This window comes from Myotis daubentonii, chromosome X (genome assembly GCF_963259705.1).
Source record: "Myotis daubentonii chromosome X, mMyoDau2.1, whole genome shotgun sequence".
NCBI lineage: Eukaryota > Metazoa > Chordata > Mammalia > Chiroptera > Vespertilionidae > Myotis > Myotis daubentonii.
The window spans coordinates 89,345,276-89,362,442 of NC_081861.1; the positions used below are offsets into that span (position 1 = coordinate 89,345,276).

The 17,167-nt window shown below is 50.0% G+C and overlaps 3 protein-coding genes across 7 annotated transcripts; 2 read left to right on the plus strand and 1 right to left on the minus strand.

Moving 5' to 3' along the window:
* Positions 1–686: 686 nt before the first annotated feature.
* IL2RG (interleukin 2 receptor subunit gamma) lies at positions 687–6,345 on the plus strand. 5 transcript variants are annotated; one of them, XM_059679135.1, is made up of 9 exons: positions 687–706; positions 2,276–2,373; positions 2,565–2,658; positions 3,009–3,190; positions 3,397–3,536; positions 4,171–4,333; positions 4,893–4,998; positions 5,253–5,322; positions 5,659–6,345. In XM_059679135.1, the coding sequence occupies exons 2-9, from the start codon at positions 2,328–2,330 to the stop codon at positions 5,842–5,844; spliced, it is 987 nt and encodes a 328-aa protein (XP_059535118.1). In that variant the 5' UTR covers positions 687–706; positions 2,276–2,327; the 3' UTR covers positions 5,845–6,345. The 5 variants fall into 5 exon arrangements, with proteins under 5 accessions (XP_059535118.1, XP_059535120.1, XP_059535116.1 ...); XM_059679137.1 differs by lacking the exon at positions 687–706 and having other exon boundaries at positions 2,163–2,369; positions 2,520–2,658; XM_059679133.1 differs by lacking the exon at positions 687–706 and having other exon boundaries at positions 2,163–2,369.
* Positions 6,346–6,907: 562 nt separating this feature from the next.
* On the plus strand, positions 6,908–8,919 carry CXHXorf65 (chromosome X CXorf65 homolog). The gene is made up of 6 exons (XM_059680302.1): positions 6,908–6,932; positions 7,051–7,137; positions 7,336–7,470; positions 7,786–7,854; positions 8,267–8,373; positions 8,809–8,919. The coding sequence occupies exons 1-6, from the start codon at positions 6,908–6,910 to the stop codon at positions 8,917–8,919; spliced, it is 534 nt and encodes a 177-aa protein (XP_059536285.1).
* A 458-nt stretch (positions 8,920–9,377) lies between these two features.
* Positions 9,378–16,453, minus strand: FOXO4 (forkhead box O4). The gene is made up of 3 exons (XM_059680189.1): positions 15,603–16,453; positions 11,123–12,182; positions 9,378–10,816 (listed from the first exon to the last, which is right to left on the minus strand). The coding sequence occupies exons 1-3, from the start codon at positions 16,053–16,055 to the stop codon at positions 10,809–10,811; spliced, it is 1,521 nt and encodes a 506-aa protein (XP_059536172.1). The 5' UTR covers positions 16,056–16,453; the 3' UTR covers positions 9,378–10,808.
* Between the last annotated feature and the right edge of the window lie 714 nt (positions 16,454–17,167).

Consider the following 17,167-nt stretch of genomic DNA (forward strand, 5'->3'; position numbering starts at 1 on the left):
CTAATCCCTTAAGGTCTTTATGGTCTAGCACTGAGATTATTACCCTTTTTGATTCACAGCCCCTTTGATGCTGATGGAAGCTGTGACCCTTATCCCAGTAAAATGAACATGGAGACATACAAAACGTTACTTTCCAGGGAGATTCTTGCACTCCCTGAAGCTCATGGATGCATCCCCTAAGTGTCCATGAATTTCAGGTTAATAATCCCTGCTCTAGTGAAAGAGGCACCTACTGTCAGATGCTTTTTAGATATTATCTCCTTTAATCCGCACACAGCTGCATGAGTTAGGGATTGCTGTCTTCATTTTGTGGATGGGGAGGCTGATATTCGGAGTGGAAGTTCACATGTCCTATATTATACAGCTACTGAGTAACAGCTGAGACTAGAATTTTTTCTTGACTCGAGCCGATATTCTTTTGATGATGGTATTGCCTTTTAGAGAAAAGTACTATAATAAAAGCAACAAATTACAATACATAAAAATAAAACTAGCATATAATAAGTGAAAATAATAAAATGCTATTGGATCACAGTGGGGAGGCAAACTAATTTTTTTTTTTTTTAATCCTCACCCGAGGATATTTTTTCCATTGATTTTTAGGGAGAGTGGAAGACAGAGAGAGACATCAATGTGAGAGAAACACATCGATTGCCTCCTACAGGAACCCGACCAGACCCTGGCCCAGGAGGAGCCTGCAACCAAGGTACATGCCCTTGACTGGAATCGAACCCGGGACCCTTCAGTCCTCAGGCTGGCACTCTATCCACTGAGCAAAACCGGCTAGGGTGAGACAAACTAATTCTGATTGGGGAGAGGAAACATTCTGCTTGGAGGAGATCATATTTGAGCTAACCCTGAGGAATTTTAATAGACAGGAAATTAGGGTGGGTTAGAACATAAGCACAGTGCCTGGCACATATTAAAGGCTCAATAAATGTTTGCTGAATGAACAATTTTTGTAGATAGTCTCTCTGATCAGTTCTGTGTTTAGGGGAAGATAAATCTGGCAATGAGATGATGGGTATTGAACCCACATTGTCCTTGGCATATCAGGACAATGCTCTAACCAACTGAGCTACCCAGCCAGGGCAGAGAGCAGGGAGCCTTTAGAAAGGGAGGCCAGTTGGTGGATTCTAGTAAGAACCATAACTAGAGGGAATGAAAGGCTGATTTAGCACAGTGGTTATGCTCATGGAAAGGACACTGCTGGGAGAAACACCACGGAAAGTAGAGTTGATTGGATTCTCAGAGTAAGAGAGGGAGGAATTGGAGATGACTTTGTGATTTCAAGCCTGGGTGACTGAGAGGGTGATGATACCATTAACTGAGATAGGGAACACAGAAAGGGAAGCAGATTAAGGGGAAGATGAGGAGTTTGAAGCTAGTATTGTTCCCCCATTTCCAGAATCTACTTCTAAGTCAGAACTCCTCACCAGTCTCAACAGGAACCCAGCTCAGCCAGTAGCTAAGGATTAATATTCTGGTTTGGATTAGTCAGAGAAAAGACAGTTATATATGTGCCCACAGGAGTCAAGACTGTATTTTCTATCCAGCCAAGACAGTAGAGCTTTGACAGTAGATTCAGGGTAGCTGAGCCAAAGGAGAATGGCATAGGGTGGGGAAGAGGTTCAGACCCTCCACCATATAGGATAAAATGATTTTGATGAGAAGGAGGTTGGGAATGGTGGTGGTGGTAATAAGATCCTTCCCAGGATTTAGGTGACCTAAGGATTCTTGAGTTAGTGACAATATTGTAAATACAGCCCACTTAACACCATTTCACAGCTGGGTGGTGTTACACCTACAGATTAGTCAGCCGTGGGCAAACTACGGCCCACGGGCCTCATCCGACCCGTTTGAAATGAATAAAACTAAAAAAAAAAATACCGTACCCTTTTATGTAATGATGTTTACTTTGAATTTATATTAATTCACACAAACACTCCATCCATGCTTTTGTTCCGGCCCTCCGGTCCAGTTTAAGAACCCATTGTGGCCCTCGAGTCAAAAAGTTTGCCCACCCCTGGATTAGATCAACACCTAATCTCCCAGAAGATTTAGCCTGTGTCATAGCACACTTTTGCCACACCCTCTGTAAAGCCCTGGTTTCTAAGGTTCTTTCCACCGGAAGCGATGACAGAAGGAAATGTATGGGTGGGGAGAGGTAGTTGGTGAGGGGCCCAGGTTCCTGACACAGTACACCCAGGGAACGAAGAGCAAGAGTGCCATGTTGAAGCGACCATTGCTACTCAGATTCCTCTTATTCCTGCAGCTGCCTCTGTTGGGGATGGGGCTGAACCCAACAGTCCTCAAGCCCATTGGAAATGAAGACATCACAGCTGGTGGGAAACCTGGGACTGGAAGGGGTTGGTGAGACCGGAGGCTGTGGGAAGGGGCCATACAGAAATCTGGACCCTGCCACTGGACATAACAAGGATGCAGGCAGAATTTAAGAGCACTGTGGGGAGGGGAGGGGAAGGGTTCCCTGTCTCACGGTGTTTCTTCTTCTGACCATCATTTCTTCTCTTCCCCTCTCCCACTTCATTTTCTCCCCAACCTAGAAGTTCAGTGTTTTGTATTCAATGTCGAGTATATAAACTGCACTTGGGACAGCAGCTCTGAGCCTCAGCCCACCAACCTGACTCTGCACTATTGGTATGAGAAAGAAAGAGGGGATAGCATAAGGGAGGAAGAGGTGGTGGGCTAGATGTGAGAGGCTGCATGGGAACCATGAAAGAGGGTGGCCAGCATTCCAGGCTCCCCACTATTTTCTCATGGGGTAAGTTCCTTTGGTTTACTTGTCTTTCAGGAAGACTACAGGAAGGGAAACCCTAATGAAAACTCACTGGTGATGATAGGGAAAGGATTTGGATGAAGGCAAAGGGTGGGCAGAGGAACTGGAAGGCAGAGAACAGGAGCTTGAGATCAAGGAGGAGGCTGGGCTGTGGATGTCTGTAGTATCCAAATTTACCCCACCATTCCTCTTCCTTCCAACCCTTCTCTAGGTATAAGAACTCTGGTCATAACATCCAGGAGTGTGGCCACTATCTATACTCTTCAGAGATCACTTCTGGCTGTTGGTTGGGAAAAGAGGAAATCAATCTCTACCAAACATTCTTTGTCCAGCTCCAGGACCCACAGGAACCTAGGAGGAAAACCAAAAAGGAGCTAAGACTGCAGGATCTGGGTAAATTGCAAATGGCTCAAGAGTCCAGGGATATTGTGGGACATTGGAGTCTTTGGAGCGGTGTTCTTTCACCATAAAGATACCCGCTCAGAAAGGAAGAGGTGAGGGTTTGGGATGGGGAAGGGAGAAGGGATCAGTAGCACTACCTTCAGGATCCTGACTTGTCTAGGCCAGGGGAATGACCACACTCACACACATATCTCCAGTGATTCCCTGGGCTCCGAAGAACCTAACACTTCACAACCTGAGTGAATCCCAGATAGAACTGAGGTGGAGCAACACATACTTGGACCACTGTTTGGAGCACCTGGTGCAGTACAGGAGTGACCGGGACCACAGCTGGACTGTGAGTGACTGGGGATATGAACGTAGCAGCTAAGACCACGCAAGTGGGGATAGACTCAGTCAGCCAAACAGGAGGGCTTGATCTCAAGCTCCTGTTCTCTGCCTTCCAGTTCCTCTGCCCACCCTTTGCCTTCCTCCAAATCCTTTCCCTATCATCACCAGTGAGTTTTCATTAGGGTTTCCCTTCCTGTACTCTTCCTGACAGACAGGTAAACCAAAGGAAGCCTTTAAGGGGATCTGGAGAGAGGCATTAGATTCTAGTCAGTGAAGGGGGCAGTGTAGCTTGAATAGTCAAGAGAAGAGGGAGGGACTGGGGAGAACCAGAAGATGACGGGGGAGGGGGGGATAGCAGTTTTAAAAAATATATGTTTTTATTGTTTGTTTGTTTTTTAGAGAGAGAGGAATGGAGAGGGATAGAGAGATAGAAACATCAATTGGCTGCCTCCTGCATGCTCCCTACTGGAATTCAAGCCTGAAACCAGGGCATGTGCCCTGACCAGGAATCGAACCCGTGACCTCTTGGTTCATAGGTTGACACTTAACCACTGAGCCACACCAGCTGGGAGAGGGTAGCAGTTTTAATTTTCCCTTCTTTTATAGACACCCATCTTCCCCTCACCCTCTTTCTCCCCAAGGAACAGTCAGTGGACCAAAGACGTAGCTTCTCCTTGCCTAGTGTGGATGGGCGGAAACTCTACACATTTCGTGTTCGGAGTCGCCATAACCCACTCTGTGGAAGTGCTCAGCATTGGAGTGAATGGAGCCACCCAATCCACTGGGGCAGCCATACTTCAAAGGGTAAGATGGACCTAATGCCTCACCCTGACCCATGAGTCCAGCACCCCAACCTTTCTAGCACCACTGTCTTTTGCTCTACCTCCCTATCTGTAAGCTCCCAAATTTGATGGCCCATCTCCCATCACTGTTAAACCCCAACCCCCAGGAAGCAGTGTTTGTCTGTGTAGTGTTGGGTCGATGTGTTGTTAGACTAGAGGGATCGATTGAGATGGAGGCCAAGGAGTGCTCAAAGGGGAGATAGAATGTATAAACTATCTCCACAGCATTCCCAGGAAGGCTGCATAGTGAAGATGGCTTTGGGACCAGCCAAATCTTGGGTTTAAACTTGCCTCTGCCACTTACTGCCTCTTTGATCTTGGGCACATCACTAACCTCTTCCATTGTCTTTCCTTGTCTATAAAATGGAGATACTAATTGGTCCCCCCTCTCAGAAGTTGTGAGGATTAATTATACAGGAAGTGTCTAGCACAGTGCCGGGCACCTAGTTGGGGCTCCACCAATGTTGGCATGTAGGGGCGTGACAAGTATTAGGGCCCTGTTCCTCTCCTCTTCTCCATAGAATCCATAGAGCCCCCATCATTGTTTGCACTGGAAGCCGTGCTCATCCCCCTTGGCTCCATGGGATTGATTATTAGCCTCATCTGTGTGTACTGCTGGCTGGAACGGTGAGACTTCTGGAATCCCAGAGAAAAAGAGGTGGGGGTGGCTGGGAATAGTAGAAGAGGCTTATTACAAGGTCTATAGAAGAAGGCAGGACAGTAAGGAATGAGGGGTCACCCAAGTGGTCATGGTGATGGGAGGAAGCTGCAGGCACAGAGAACAGAGAATCTCTTTATTCCATATGGCAGAATTGGGAGAAAAGGGTAATAAAAGAGCAACACTAATGTGCTCCTGCTCCCTCTTTCTCCCCCTACCCCAGGACCATGCCCCGAATTCCAACCCTCAAGAGCCTAGAGGATCTGGTAACGGAATACCACGGGAACTTTTCGGTGAGAACATGGTAATAGGCAGACTGCAGTCTGTCAACTGCCCACTTCCTGCAGCAAGACAAAGTATGGAGGGCAGAGGGGAGGAGAGGGGGCCTTGCACTAACTGTCAGGATGTGGCCAACCAATTGGGGGATGGGGCAGATGGAGAGAGACACACAGAAGAACTGATTATATATTGGTTGAGGCGTATGGAAACAGTGGTATTGGGAGCCCAGGAGTCTGTGTGTCCCTTCCTTAATCATAGTGGTGCATACGTGAGAGTTCCCTTGGCACAGAGCCTGGGTGTTTTACTTCCTGCTCCTAATTGACCCCTGACCTGGAGATATCTGTCTTTAGGCCTGGAGTGGTGTGTCTAAGGGACTGGCGGAGAGCCTGCAGCCAGACTACAGCGAAAGGCTCTGCCACGTCAGTGAGATTCCCCCAAAAGGCGTTGCTCTAGGGGAGGGGCCTGGGGGCTCCCCTTGCAGCCACCATAGCCCCTACGGGGCTCCCCCATGTTATACCCTGAAACCTGAGCCCTGATACCCTGACAGAACCCCAGGGTCCTGTAGCCCTAAATTGTACTAACTTCCCCTCATCCAACCAGCCTGGGCCCAATGTTCCCCCTGCCCCAACTGTGGCTGATTTTGAATTGTGTGTCCCCTATAACTGCCCCCTCATTTAATATCTCCTCTTTAAGAATTGTCCCTTTGCCCAACTGGTGTGGTTCAGTGGTTGAGCATCGACCTATGACCCAGGAGATCAAGGCACGGATTGTGGGCTGGATCCCCAGTAGGGGACGTGCAGGAGGCAACCCATCAATGATTCTTTCTCAATATTAATGTTTTTATCCCTCTCTCCTTTCCTCTCTGAAATCAATTAAAAATATATTTAAAACAGAATTGCCCATTTGCCCTGTACATGTTTGTCATCTCCCTCGATCCAGAATTCCTCTTCCTAGAATTCTTTCTCCCTCCCTCCCAACCTCTCTCTCTCCATCTACCCTTCAGTTGTTCCCGAATCAATGATAAATAAAGTTTCTGTTGATAATCATCAAGACTGTGTTGTTGGGGCAGGGGGCAGGGGAAACATGAGGTATAGTAAGGATGGGGACATGGTGCTGAGAGTAGGGAAAAGGAGGAGTAGAATCCTGCTGTGGAAGCAGTTGTACCACAAATTACTTAGAAAAAGCACTTTTCCAGAAACTGAAATTTTCTCTAAGGTATCCTTCTAGGGTCCCATTTAGAGTTAGATTTACCATGTTGCCTCCATTCCCAATAAATCTTCTACAGACCTCACCCAGGTTCTTCTCCCCTTATCCTTACTCCACCTTCTGCCACACATACCACTTCTGACCTCATAATCCCTCAACTGCTGCCTCAGGCCCCACCCCTAGCGATGCTGGTTATCCACAACTACCAATAGCTCTCTCCTATCTTCCTGCTCTGGGCTTCCTCAGGCAATGTAATCCATCTGCCTCTCCAGTCCCCTGTCCCCTGTCCCCTGTCCCCTGTCCCCTGTCCCTATGGATCCCCCAAGGCCTCCAGAACACCCTCCATCTTCATGACTCATCAGGCCTCTCTCTGAAGACTGAGCTCTTGAGAGTATGTTCATCTACATCAAACATGGAGGTGAGGGGCATCATGGAGCAGGAGTCTGTGTGTAGGGCTGGGAAGGTTTGAGGGCAGTGGATATCACAGAGACGTATAACTAGAGGAGGGTCACATGCCCCATCCCATCTCTTCTTAGATAATCAGCATTTTATTGCCAATATCAATTGTGCTGTCCACCGGTTGCTGTATTACACCCGAAATAAAGTGGGGTTGCCTAAAACAGGTGAGTTTGGGAAGGGGTCTAATGGCCAAGGGTCAGAAGTAGCAGTCATCTCTAGCCTCCAAGTCCTCCTTCTGGCAAGAAGAGAGCTCCTTGAATCCCTAAAGCTTCCTCCAGCCCATTTTGGATGGGATCATTGGCCCCTTTTGCCCTTACTCTACTTCCTGAGCTGCCCCAATTACCCCTCTGGCCTCCCTCCAGAAACCATTGATTTGTGTGATGAAACGGGAACAATGAAGTTGTTTTTCCTGATGAAGAACCCTGGAGACTATGCCAACAAATTCCTTACAGCTCGAAACACCTACTACATTTGTAAGGTGGCACGTGGGACACCAGGTAGAGGCTTGGGAGCATTCCCCAGAGATAGAACAAGGCCCTGAGGATAGATTGTAGAACTTGTCCTTAAAATAGGATGCCCTCAACCAGATCCAATTGACTCTCGCTAATCAGCCTAAGACGGGCACTGCCTGTGACAATAGGTTAGGTTCACACATATCATACCCCCCACGTTATCCTAGGGATGATCTGAGGGGAGGAAATAAGGTAAACCAGCTCAAGTAGTATTGAGTTCTAGGGTCCTAAAATCTTGGGCTTTGGAAGGGTGGAGACTGGGTGACAGAGACTGGGGATAGCACACTGCTGTATTCACAGGAACCCAACTTGCGAATGCCTACCTAGCTTTTGTGCCCCTCCTGAAGAATCCAGACCACACACTACTTGGTAAGAAGCATGATGAAGAAAGGAGGAACTTGGAGAGTACTGCACATAGCTGGTGATGGAGAATATAGGGTGGGACTGGTGTCATGCAGCAAGTAGGATCACAGGAAAAGGGGAATAGGGTCTAGGTCCACTTTACAAGGGATGCTTAGCTCAAACCAGGTGGAGTGTGCATGTGTCATTCACCCTTCTCCCCATTTCTCAGCCTTCTTCTCAGTATATCTCCCTATCACCACCCATCATTTCTATCTTTCCCTTCATCCTTTTCTCTTGGAGCTTAGGCACCTTCAGGTCACTCTTCAGACTAACTTTAGGCTGGGTTGCTCCAAATGATCATTTGAATGATGGGAGGGATGGTATGGGTAGGTAAGGCCTCTAGTCCTCAGAGGTAGAGGTGCCTTTTCCTGGTTTCTAGACGCCTTGCGCACACAATGTGACATGCTGGAGAAGAGCAGACTGAAAATGCTTAGACTCCAAGAAGCCAAGAAAGCCGTTAAAATTGATTCTTCTGTGAACCTTCCAGTAAGACTCCCCATATCTGGTCTGTCCCAGCACCCCCCTACCCCAACCAGCCAACAAGGCTCCTCCACCATGGTCCTCTGGGATAATTTTTTTTAAAATATATTTTTATTTATTTCAGGGAGGAAGGGAGAGGGAGAGAAACATCAATGATGGGAGAGAATCATTGATTGGCTGCCTCCTGCACGCCCCCCACTGGGGACCTAGCCCACAGCCAGGGCATGTGCCCTTGCCTGGGATTGAACCTGGGACCCTTCAGTCTGCAGGCCAACGCTCTATCCACTGAGCCAAACCAGCTAGGGCTAAATTTCCTTTCCAAATCCCACATCCATGCACAAGACCTGCCTTCCACCTCTTTTGTCCTGCCTGTGGCCCTAGTTTGTACAAAATTTCCTTCTGAGAACTGAACTTTATCTGACTGACCCTTTGTTTTTCCAGTCCAAATCAGGTGACGACAAGAGTCGAAAACTCCCTCGAAGGGGTCCATTCCAAAAGACCAGGGCAGCCTTTCTCAGTAAGAAGGGAAAACAGTCTAAAAAAATAAAGTGACCAAGTGAGAGCAGAAACACTAGGTATGAAATTACTGGAATTTAATGTGAGGTTCCTTTTTTAAGAGACTCCTCCCAGTATCTGCAGGGAGGCTTAAGTATGCCCCAGGCAGCATGGAGGCTCTGAGGGTGAGCAGGAGAGGGCTGGGGTGTGCACTTGGGTGGGGGTGAGGAAAGACTTTGAAGTCTAGTACAATGAGCCTTTGAGGGACAGTGGGACAGAGGAGGGGGTGGGGTCTTTCTCAGCCAGACTACCAGAGGACACCTATCACAGCCTGTTCGGGTTAGATGGCTGACGGGCCACTTCCCTTCCCCCTCCCCCGGCCCCGGCCCCACCCTCTCCCCCAGCCGAAATTCCCCCACCCCCACCTCTCAGCTTCTGGACAGTCCCCAAACCATTGCTTTCCCCTCTCCCTCTCCCTTGTCTGAGGGGGGCAACAAGGCAGCAGGAACCAGAGCTGGTTATAGTCATTTATTGAATTTATTCATTTATTGATTTGACACACTTCCCCACTCCAATCTAGCACATGATACAATCTGGGTAGGCCAGGCGCTGACACAGGAAATGATGGGAACCCACAGCAGGGGTGGGGGAGGGAACAATGCAAAGGGGACTGGGGGAGGGGCTACATTGGGGGCTGGGGTGGAGGAGCCCCAGATGGCCTCCCTGGCAGGTGGTAGTAAACCTGATCCACATTCCCCTCCATCCCCACTCATTTCCCAGACCCTCAGCCAAGCTCCCTAGCTCCCCCTTCCCTGTTCCACCCCTCCTCCTGCCTGCCGCCACACACACTTCCACATAACCCCAGTAGTCAGGCAAGGGGAAGAAGGGCAGGAACAGCTGTCAGGGGCCTTGAACAGGGAGGTCTCTGTGCCTAACTTTACCTCCCTAAATCCTTCCCTCCTTCTCTTCCCCCTCCCACCCCCTTCCCAGGCCACAAACAAATTCCAGGCCTTCAATGTACTCTCCCACTGTAGCATTAACTTACAGCGGGTCACGAGAATGTGTGGCTGCATCCCAACACCACACACTCCTAGGCACAAGGTGGTAGAATGCGGGACGGGGTGGGGTGGGGGTGGGAATGGGGAGCTGGCTTAGCTTTTTCCTTAGGGAAAGTCTGAGCTATTTTTGCACCAACCTTGTTCTACACCTGGTCCACATGGGAGTGCTTCCCCTTGCTCAGTACTGCTTCCCACTGCTGCTCTCCTGCTGGCGTACCCCTTCCCCATGTTTCCCCCAGTAATGTCTGTAGTGTTTGCAACATGTCACTATGACAAAGCCTTAAGAAAAAAAAAAGCATTCTTCATCACTAGCACCTTGCCACTGTTAAAAAACCCTCTATATTTGTGTTTATAGATCTTTAAAGTTTATATAAAGCCTTTCTGTTATCTGCAGTCTCCCAAGGGTCATTTGGCCTGGTGAGCCACTCCAGTGCTCAGACCTTGGCCCTTCCAGGTCCCCACTACTCCCCCAATGCATAAAAACCCCAGGCTCAATCTAGCCTGGACCAGCTCAGATAAGACGCTACAAAAAATCCTGCTCCCAAAGGCAGGGGTAAGGCCACTGGTGACTTCACATTTCCAACAGCATAGCCTGCCCCTGCTACAAAACCTAGGGGGTGGGGATAGGGGGAGCCAAGGATGGCTCCCAAGAAGGCGCCTTACCCCCTAATTGGCACAGTGAGAATAAACCCTCTCCCTTTCCCTCCCCCCACAGTTCCCATATGGGGCAGCTTTATCTTTATAACTTTCTCAACACCTGTGTGAGTAGACCCCACCCTAGTTCTAAAGCAGGGTCCCAAATTCCCGGTGTGGGGCCAAGGGTAAAACGTGGATATGGTCACCCCTGGCTCCACCTCTGAAGCAGGGGACAAAGCTTCCAGCAATGGCTCAGGGATCTGTGGGAAGAAGAAATGAAGGACAAGGTAAGAGGCTCATCTGAGGCATGACCACATTCCACCATCATGGTCCACACCAAGGTAAACAGAGACAGCCCATCTCCCACCACTCCTGTGCTATGTGGTAGGGGAGAGCAGTGCTGAGGGGCCTGGAAGTCCCATCTACAAACTCTGACACTCTAATAGACATCCTCCCTCCAATTTCCCAGGAGCTCCACCTATCCCCTGTTCTAAGACTCCCTCCCCCTTGCTCAGATTGTGGAAGTAGCTCAGCACCTAGGAGGAGGCATAGGTTGTGAGCAGTACCTGGCTCGAAGTTGAAGTCCAGTCCCTCTTCCCCATCCATGAGGTCACTGATGATGTTATCCATATCACACTCCAGGTTCTCCAGATACATATCAAGATCGAGATCCTGAGGCATTCTGGCTTGGCTTGTAGCTTCAGTAGAGGGTATAAGCATAGGAGTCCCCAGGGTCTTGGGGATGGGAGCAGCTACCACGACTGGAGGTGGTGCTATCATTGGAAGAGGGGGAATCAGACTACTGGGGCCTGGAGCCTCTGGGGGCTTGGGACACAGGCCAACTCCTGTGGCTACCTTACTGGAGGAAGGTATGCCCCCCAACAACAGAAGTGTGGGAGCCTGGGACAAAATGGGATCTACCTGGGTCATTAGGACATTGGCAGGGGGTGGTGGTGTATCAGAGGTGAGTAGGGCCTCCAGAGACTGGGAGCTTGAGAAGCACCCTTCTCCTGCTGACAGGGGCCCCTCTGCTGGGCTGAAGAGGGAGGTGCTGTATGTGTGTAAGGGGCCCGTAACCCCAGGATGCTGCAAAGAGAAGCCAGAGAGACTACTCCGAGATAGCAGGGAGTGGGAAGATGTTATATTGAGCCCATCTAACAGCTCTAGATCTTCCTTCAGGGTGGGAGGGACACCCCCTGCATAGCTGCTGACTGAGGCTGGCATTTCCTCTCCCGCCAGCACCTCAGACTCTGGCCTCAGCGGGGAGAGCCGAGTGCTGACAGTGCTAGCATTTGAACTGCTTCGTGGACGGAAGGTGGTCCACACATCAGCTTCCTCGCGGTTTCGAGAGCAAGGACTGCCTGACCACTTGGCAAAGTGGCCAACAGGGCTCTTCGGAGTGGCACCTTCGGGTGGAGCTGGCAGCACAACTGGTTTCTTCTTGGGTGCCTTGCTGCGGCCCCGGAGCAGCTTGCTGCTGCTATCCATGGAGGCTGCCCTGCGGCGGGGTGCCTTGCCGCTCTTGCCCCCCTCGGGGTTCAGCATCCACCAAGAGCTCTTGCCAGTAGCCTCATTGTGAACCTTGATGAACTTGCTGTGCAGGGACAGGTTGTGGCGGATTGAGTTCTGGAGAGGGCAGAGGCAGCAGGAAAGGGGTATGAGTGGTGTATAGGGGAGGTCAGTGGCCCACAGTCTGGTCTAAATGGATGCTGGGACACAGCTGTACACGGAGACTCAAAGCTAGTCAAATACAGGGGAAAAACAGGCAAAGATAGGGGTGGGGGTTGGGGAGGAGACCACACACGGTTCCCACCCAGAAGACAAGCTGCTCAGCCTCAGCTCCAGACGTCTCTGCACAGGGGCACCAGAGACAAGCTGATTAACAACCTACTGCAGAGGGCAGGGCACCCACCCTAGAAAAGCTCAGAGCATTAAACTCCTCTCAAGTCTCTGGGGGTGGAGGGCTGTCTGGGGCTGGAGGGAACCAGGGAGACACACTCCTGGTTCAGCAAGAACTAGGCTCACATGGGAAAGAGCATTCCACAGCTCCACCCCTTTCCTTGAGTGCAGGCTTGGGTGGAGTTTACAGGATAGTGGCGCAACATCAGCCCAGGACTGACCCACCCTGTTCTGAGCCAGTTCTCTCAGCAGGCTAAGGGGCTGGAATCTCAGCACAGTGGGCGCTCCACTCCCCACGGGGGCATCTGGGCCCCAGCTCTCCAGAGGATTTAAAGATTCCTTGTTTCTGATTTCTCCCAATTCTCTCTCTCTCACACACACACACACACAACTACATTTGGGCCATGCTTCTCACTGTGCTTCAAATACACAAGATACACTCCTCTCTCCTTCCCTCCTTGTCCTGGGAAAGAGCTCCCCTCTAAATTTTACTGGTTCATCCAGACCAAGCTTAAGTCTCCTCTCTTTTATAAAGTAGCTGCTTGACTTCTGCAGCTCAATTTCTTGCAGAGTATTTTAAATCTCTTCCACATAATTTTAACCAACTGTGTTCTTTACAGTTTCACAGAATTAGTCTCATAAAGTGTAAGCGCCCAGGACACAGATCATGTCATCTAGTCAGGCAGCACTCCCCAATAGTGCCCCTCCCTCTCAGTGCCAAGCTCCCAGTACATACTCAGCCTCCTGGTACAGAATCAATTATTTCTTGCCTGATCGGTGGCCCCCAGATGATGGCGAAGCTCCCCTTAAGGCTCTGTTGGTTGTTCAGTGCCTTGGTTATTAGAAGCTATGTGTTCTTCCTTTCTCTCTCTCTGCTGATATTCCGCTAGAGATAAGTCCCCCCCCCCCCCCAGGATCCTAGGGAATGGAGATTGGCAGATTCTTGAGCCCCTAGAGCAGTTTATTTCTACTGGTTGCCTTAGGCTGGTTAAACCATCCTTTTGTGCTCCCTCAACCTCCCTTCTCTGTCCCCCTGCTTCTCCTCAGGAATTTGTATATTAAGATCTCCACCCTTAGGGGTATTTGACCTCCCACATGAAGCTCTTCGGTATTTAGAAACTCAGGAGAAGCCCAGAAGGGCATGGAGCAACTAGGAGGCTGAGACTAGTGAGAAATCACTTCGTGTGTTTCAGACACCTCTAGGTAAGGAGACGCTTTGCCTGGAGAAAGATGCTTAAGTAGTTTCTTGTTCCAGGGCTATCCAGCTAAAGAATTTCTTGTCTCCCTAAGACCTTACAGTAATGCCACTTCAACTACTCTGGCTACGTTCACACTCTTAGTTCCTTCCAGAAACCACACTTGTCCATCCAAACTGGGCTCTTAGTAACTGAGTGACTTGTGGCACCATGATTTCTCATTTCAGCCTCTAACTCTGGGTCTACTGAGAAGGCCCTTTTCTTTCCCTACTATATACCCATGAGACCCAATTCTTCATCCCCTCTTCTTTAGGTCTTGGAACTAATACATCATATCGTACAGCCGCCTACCCTGGGAGATCAGCTCCCTAAGAGCCTATAATTCTTACCTGTTGGAAGGGGGTGACTGTTAATTGCTCCCCAAGCCACCTAAACTAAGTTTTCTTGTTCTAAGTGGGTGCCGCCCCCTGGTGGGGTGGTAGTAACCTGGGCAAGTCATCAGTTAAGCAAGTTCAGGCACAAGGAGTAGGGGTGGAGGTGGGGAATGGGGACTTGAGGCCCCAGGCTCAGTGTGATTTGGCTTTGCCATCATCGCAATGAAGAGAATTTGGCAGCATGGACTAGCAGCAAGAACATATGATTTAGAGTTAGACCTGAGTTCAAGACCTTATTCTACTGATATTAGGGAATTTCCAAATCTTTCTAAACCTTAGTTTCCTAATACGTGAAATGTGGAATCTCAAAATTGTTGTGAAGATTAATAAAATAAAAAATTTAAAAACCATTTTGTAAACTAAAAGGCCTGTACAAGTGTAAATTACAAGGAGGGACTACACTCCCACAGCATAACTGACAACTCATGGTTATTTCTTCTACCCTGAAAAATGAACCTAAGGGAAAAGAAAAACAGCTGTGTAGGCTGGGTCCAACGAGGGGAGCTCTTTATGAGCTGAGGCTGTGGTGTGGCAGTCGACCCAGAACTAGTGCCAAGGGTCTCAGCTGTCCCATTTTCTGTTCTACTCAACCCCTAGGGCCACTGCAGATCTGATCCCTCAATCTCTTATACCTAGGGGAAGACTCTTTGAGCCCTCTGTACTTCCTTGTATGCTGACCTTACCACCTATGGGCGTACAAGACATTAATAGAGGTTGAAGCTCCCTGGTTTTGTGATTAGAGCCCCATATTTCTAAAGACAAGTTTTCAGAGTATCTATTGAGATCTTTCCTTGCAGTCTCTTCATGGAAAGCCAAAGGAATAGCTGATCTTGTGCTCTAAAGTCACAGCCCTATCTCCCTTTTTTTTCTTCATGACTCAACTCTCCCCCCAAACTTGGATAGCCCCTTACTAGGGAGAATTTCTTGGCGTTATCAGGTAAACTGAGACAGGTAGCAGTTCACAGTCCCTTTTTTTCTTAGTGGGTAAGGTCAGCAACCTTACCCCATGAACACCACTTTTTTTTAACCTTTTGCTAACTCCACTCCTTCTTGAGTAGAGGAGTTCTAGAACAGAACCTCTACCCTGAGGTATCGGGAGGCAAGTAGGGAATCCAAGTAATCCCACAGGAATGGGAGAAAAGGTGTTGGGGTGGGAGGTGGGGACAGAGGGAAGTCTAGGTTTATGTGGAGAACCCACACAGCTCCTGCAGTACATAGGATAAAGACTTCTCTGTGGGAATAAGTGTTTGGGGCAGCCCAAGCCAACACTTGTGCTGGGAGTGTTGAGCAGTGAGCAGAGAATTCAATTTTCTCCAGGGCAAAGACAGTGTCTTATTCATTTGTGATCCTTCAGCATCAAGCTCTGAGCATGCATATACTATGTCCTAAGTAAATGTTTGTCTAGTTTACTATTGAAGATGGATCTCTGGGGTGGAGATGAGTAAAAGGGGTCCCTGAATAGCAGTAAGGAGGTAGGGGGCCCAAGGGCAGATGGTATTGGGAGGGATCAGAGTTACCTTCCATCCTGCTGAGCTGTTGCTGTCACCCTTGTCCTTGAAGTAGGGCACAGTGCGGACCATCCACTCATAGATCTGGGCGAGTGTCAGTCGCTTCTCCGGGGCACTTTCAATGGCCTGGCTGATGAGCTCTGCATATGACTGGTTTCCCCAGGCATTCCGGCGGGAGCCTCCCTTCCGAGGACCTGTGACAGCCCCCAGGATCCCGGGCTGGGGGCCCCCTGCCGGCTCTGGGAGCCGAGAGGGCAACAGGATTGGCTCTGTGCGCCCCTCCGTGTGTACCTTCTCTCCCAGACCTGGATCCACCTCTGGCGGCTTGGACGGCTGAGTAGCAAGCTCTGGTCGGGGAAGGGGCCAGGTGCAGGAGCGGGGACGGCTCTGGGGTTCGAAGTCGGGATCGAGGTCTATGATCGCGGCAGCCTCTGTGGCTGAATTCTCATTCTCTGGATCCATACGTGGAGCTGGACCTCTGGCGCTCAGCGTTCAGAGGAGCCTGCCACAGTCCCTCACGATGCCTCCCCCCCGGGGGGGAGCACGCAGGGCCAGGAGGCACATTCCTGCCAGTCCTCAGAAAGTCTCGAACTTCCCCCCTCACCCCCGGACCCTAGTTCCCCAAGCTGTCCCTTCCACACAACTCTGATTCTCTTCACGACTACAGCCTGCAGTCTCAGAGCTCTTTCCGAGACACCACCTGTAATCTCCGCCTAGCGAACACTTTTTCTCAAATCTCTCACTCAGCTTCCTGGTCTTTTAAACCTGAGGCACCGTAGCCCCTGGTACATTGCGCTCCCATCAGCAAACGTCTCCTTAGCTGCAGTTCCCACCCCCTTTTAAGTTGCTGCCCTCCCCCCCCACACTCCTCCCAAATTTTCTCCACCCTGATCACTGTCTCCCCCCCGCCCCGCTCCCGCGTCACTTGCCCCTCCCCTGACTCTCCCTCCACTCTCTCTTCCTTTCCCTCCACTCTTAAAAGGGTCTACGTCCGCCTCGGCCCCAGCCTCCCTAATTCCAGAACCAATTCCCCTACCAACCCTCCCACCCCCCCTCCCCCCGGGTTTCCCTTTTGTTTTGCTCCGAGCTGCAGCCCCAGCCTGACGTCTCTGTTTACCACTCGCCGGAGCAGCCATCTGCGCATGCACCTAGAGAGCCAGTTGGGAAACCGAGTTCTTCAGTCGTGCCACCCTGCACTGGCTTGAGGACTGCATTTCCCGCCCTGCCTTGCGGCCAGGAGCCAATAAGGGTGTCAGAAGAGCGGCGTGGCAAGATATCTGGAGGTGGGATCTTATGGAAGGTGGTTATGGACTCTTTCTTTTCTAATTTTTTTTCCCTTTTTTACCCCCTTTTCACCCTCTTCCTTGTGATTCGGGGTCACCTAGGTGGCCGTGTTGAGCGATGCTAGACTTTTCCTTCTTTCGGTTAAAAAAGGGCAAAAGGAAAAAAAAATGCAGTCTCTACAAGAAAGAGGCAGAAAACTGAAAAGCAAGAAGCTAAGTGTCCGAGTAGAGTATATGGGGTGTTATCCACAGCGTCCCTTGAGATAAACTTAACCGTGCAGGTATTCGGAC

Coding starts and splice junctions, on each gene's coding strand:
- FOXO4 (XM_059680189.1), bottom strand. CDS start 16,055: ATGGATCCAGAGAATGAGAATTCAGCCACAGAGGCTGCCGCGATCATA. Junction 12,183..15,602: donor ACAGCTCAGCAGGATGGAAG/GTAACTCTGATC, acceptor TGCCCTCTCCAG/AACTCAATCCGCCACAACCT.
- IL2RG (XM_059679137.1), top strand. CDS start 2,231: ATGTTGAAGCGACCATTGCTACTCAGATTCCTCTTATTCCTGCAGCTG. Junction 3,191..3,396: donor GCTAAGACTGCAGGATCTGG/GTAAATTGCAAA, acceptor ACATATCTCCAG/TGATTCCCTGGGCTCCGAAG. Junction 4,334..4,892: donor GGGCAGCCATACTTCAAAGG/GTAAGATGGACC, acceptor TCTTCTCCATAG/AATCCATAGAGCCCCCATCA.
- CXHXorf65 (XM_059680302.1), top strand. CDS start 6,908: ATGTTCATCTACATCAAACATGGAG. Junction 7,471..7,785: donor GGTGGCACGTGGGACACCAG/GTAGAGGCTTGG, acceptor CTGTATTCACAG/GAACCCAACTTGCGAATGCC. Junction 8,374..8,808: donor ATTCTTCTGTGAACCTTCCA/GTAAGACTCCCC, acceptor TTGTTTTTCCAG/TCCAAATCAGGTGACGACAA.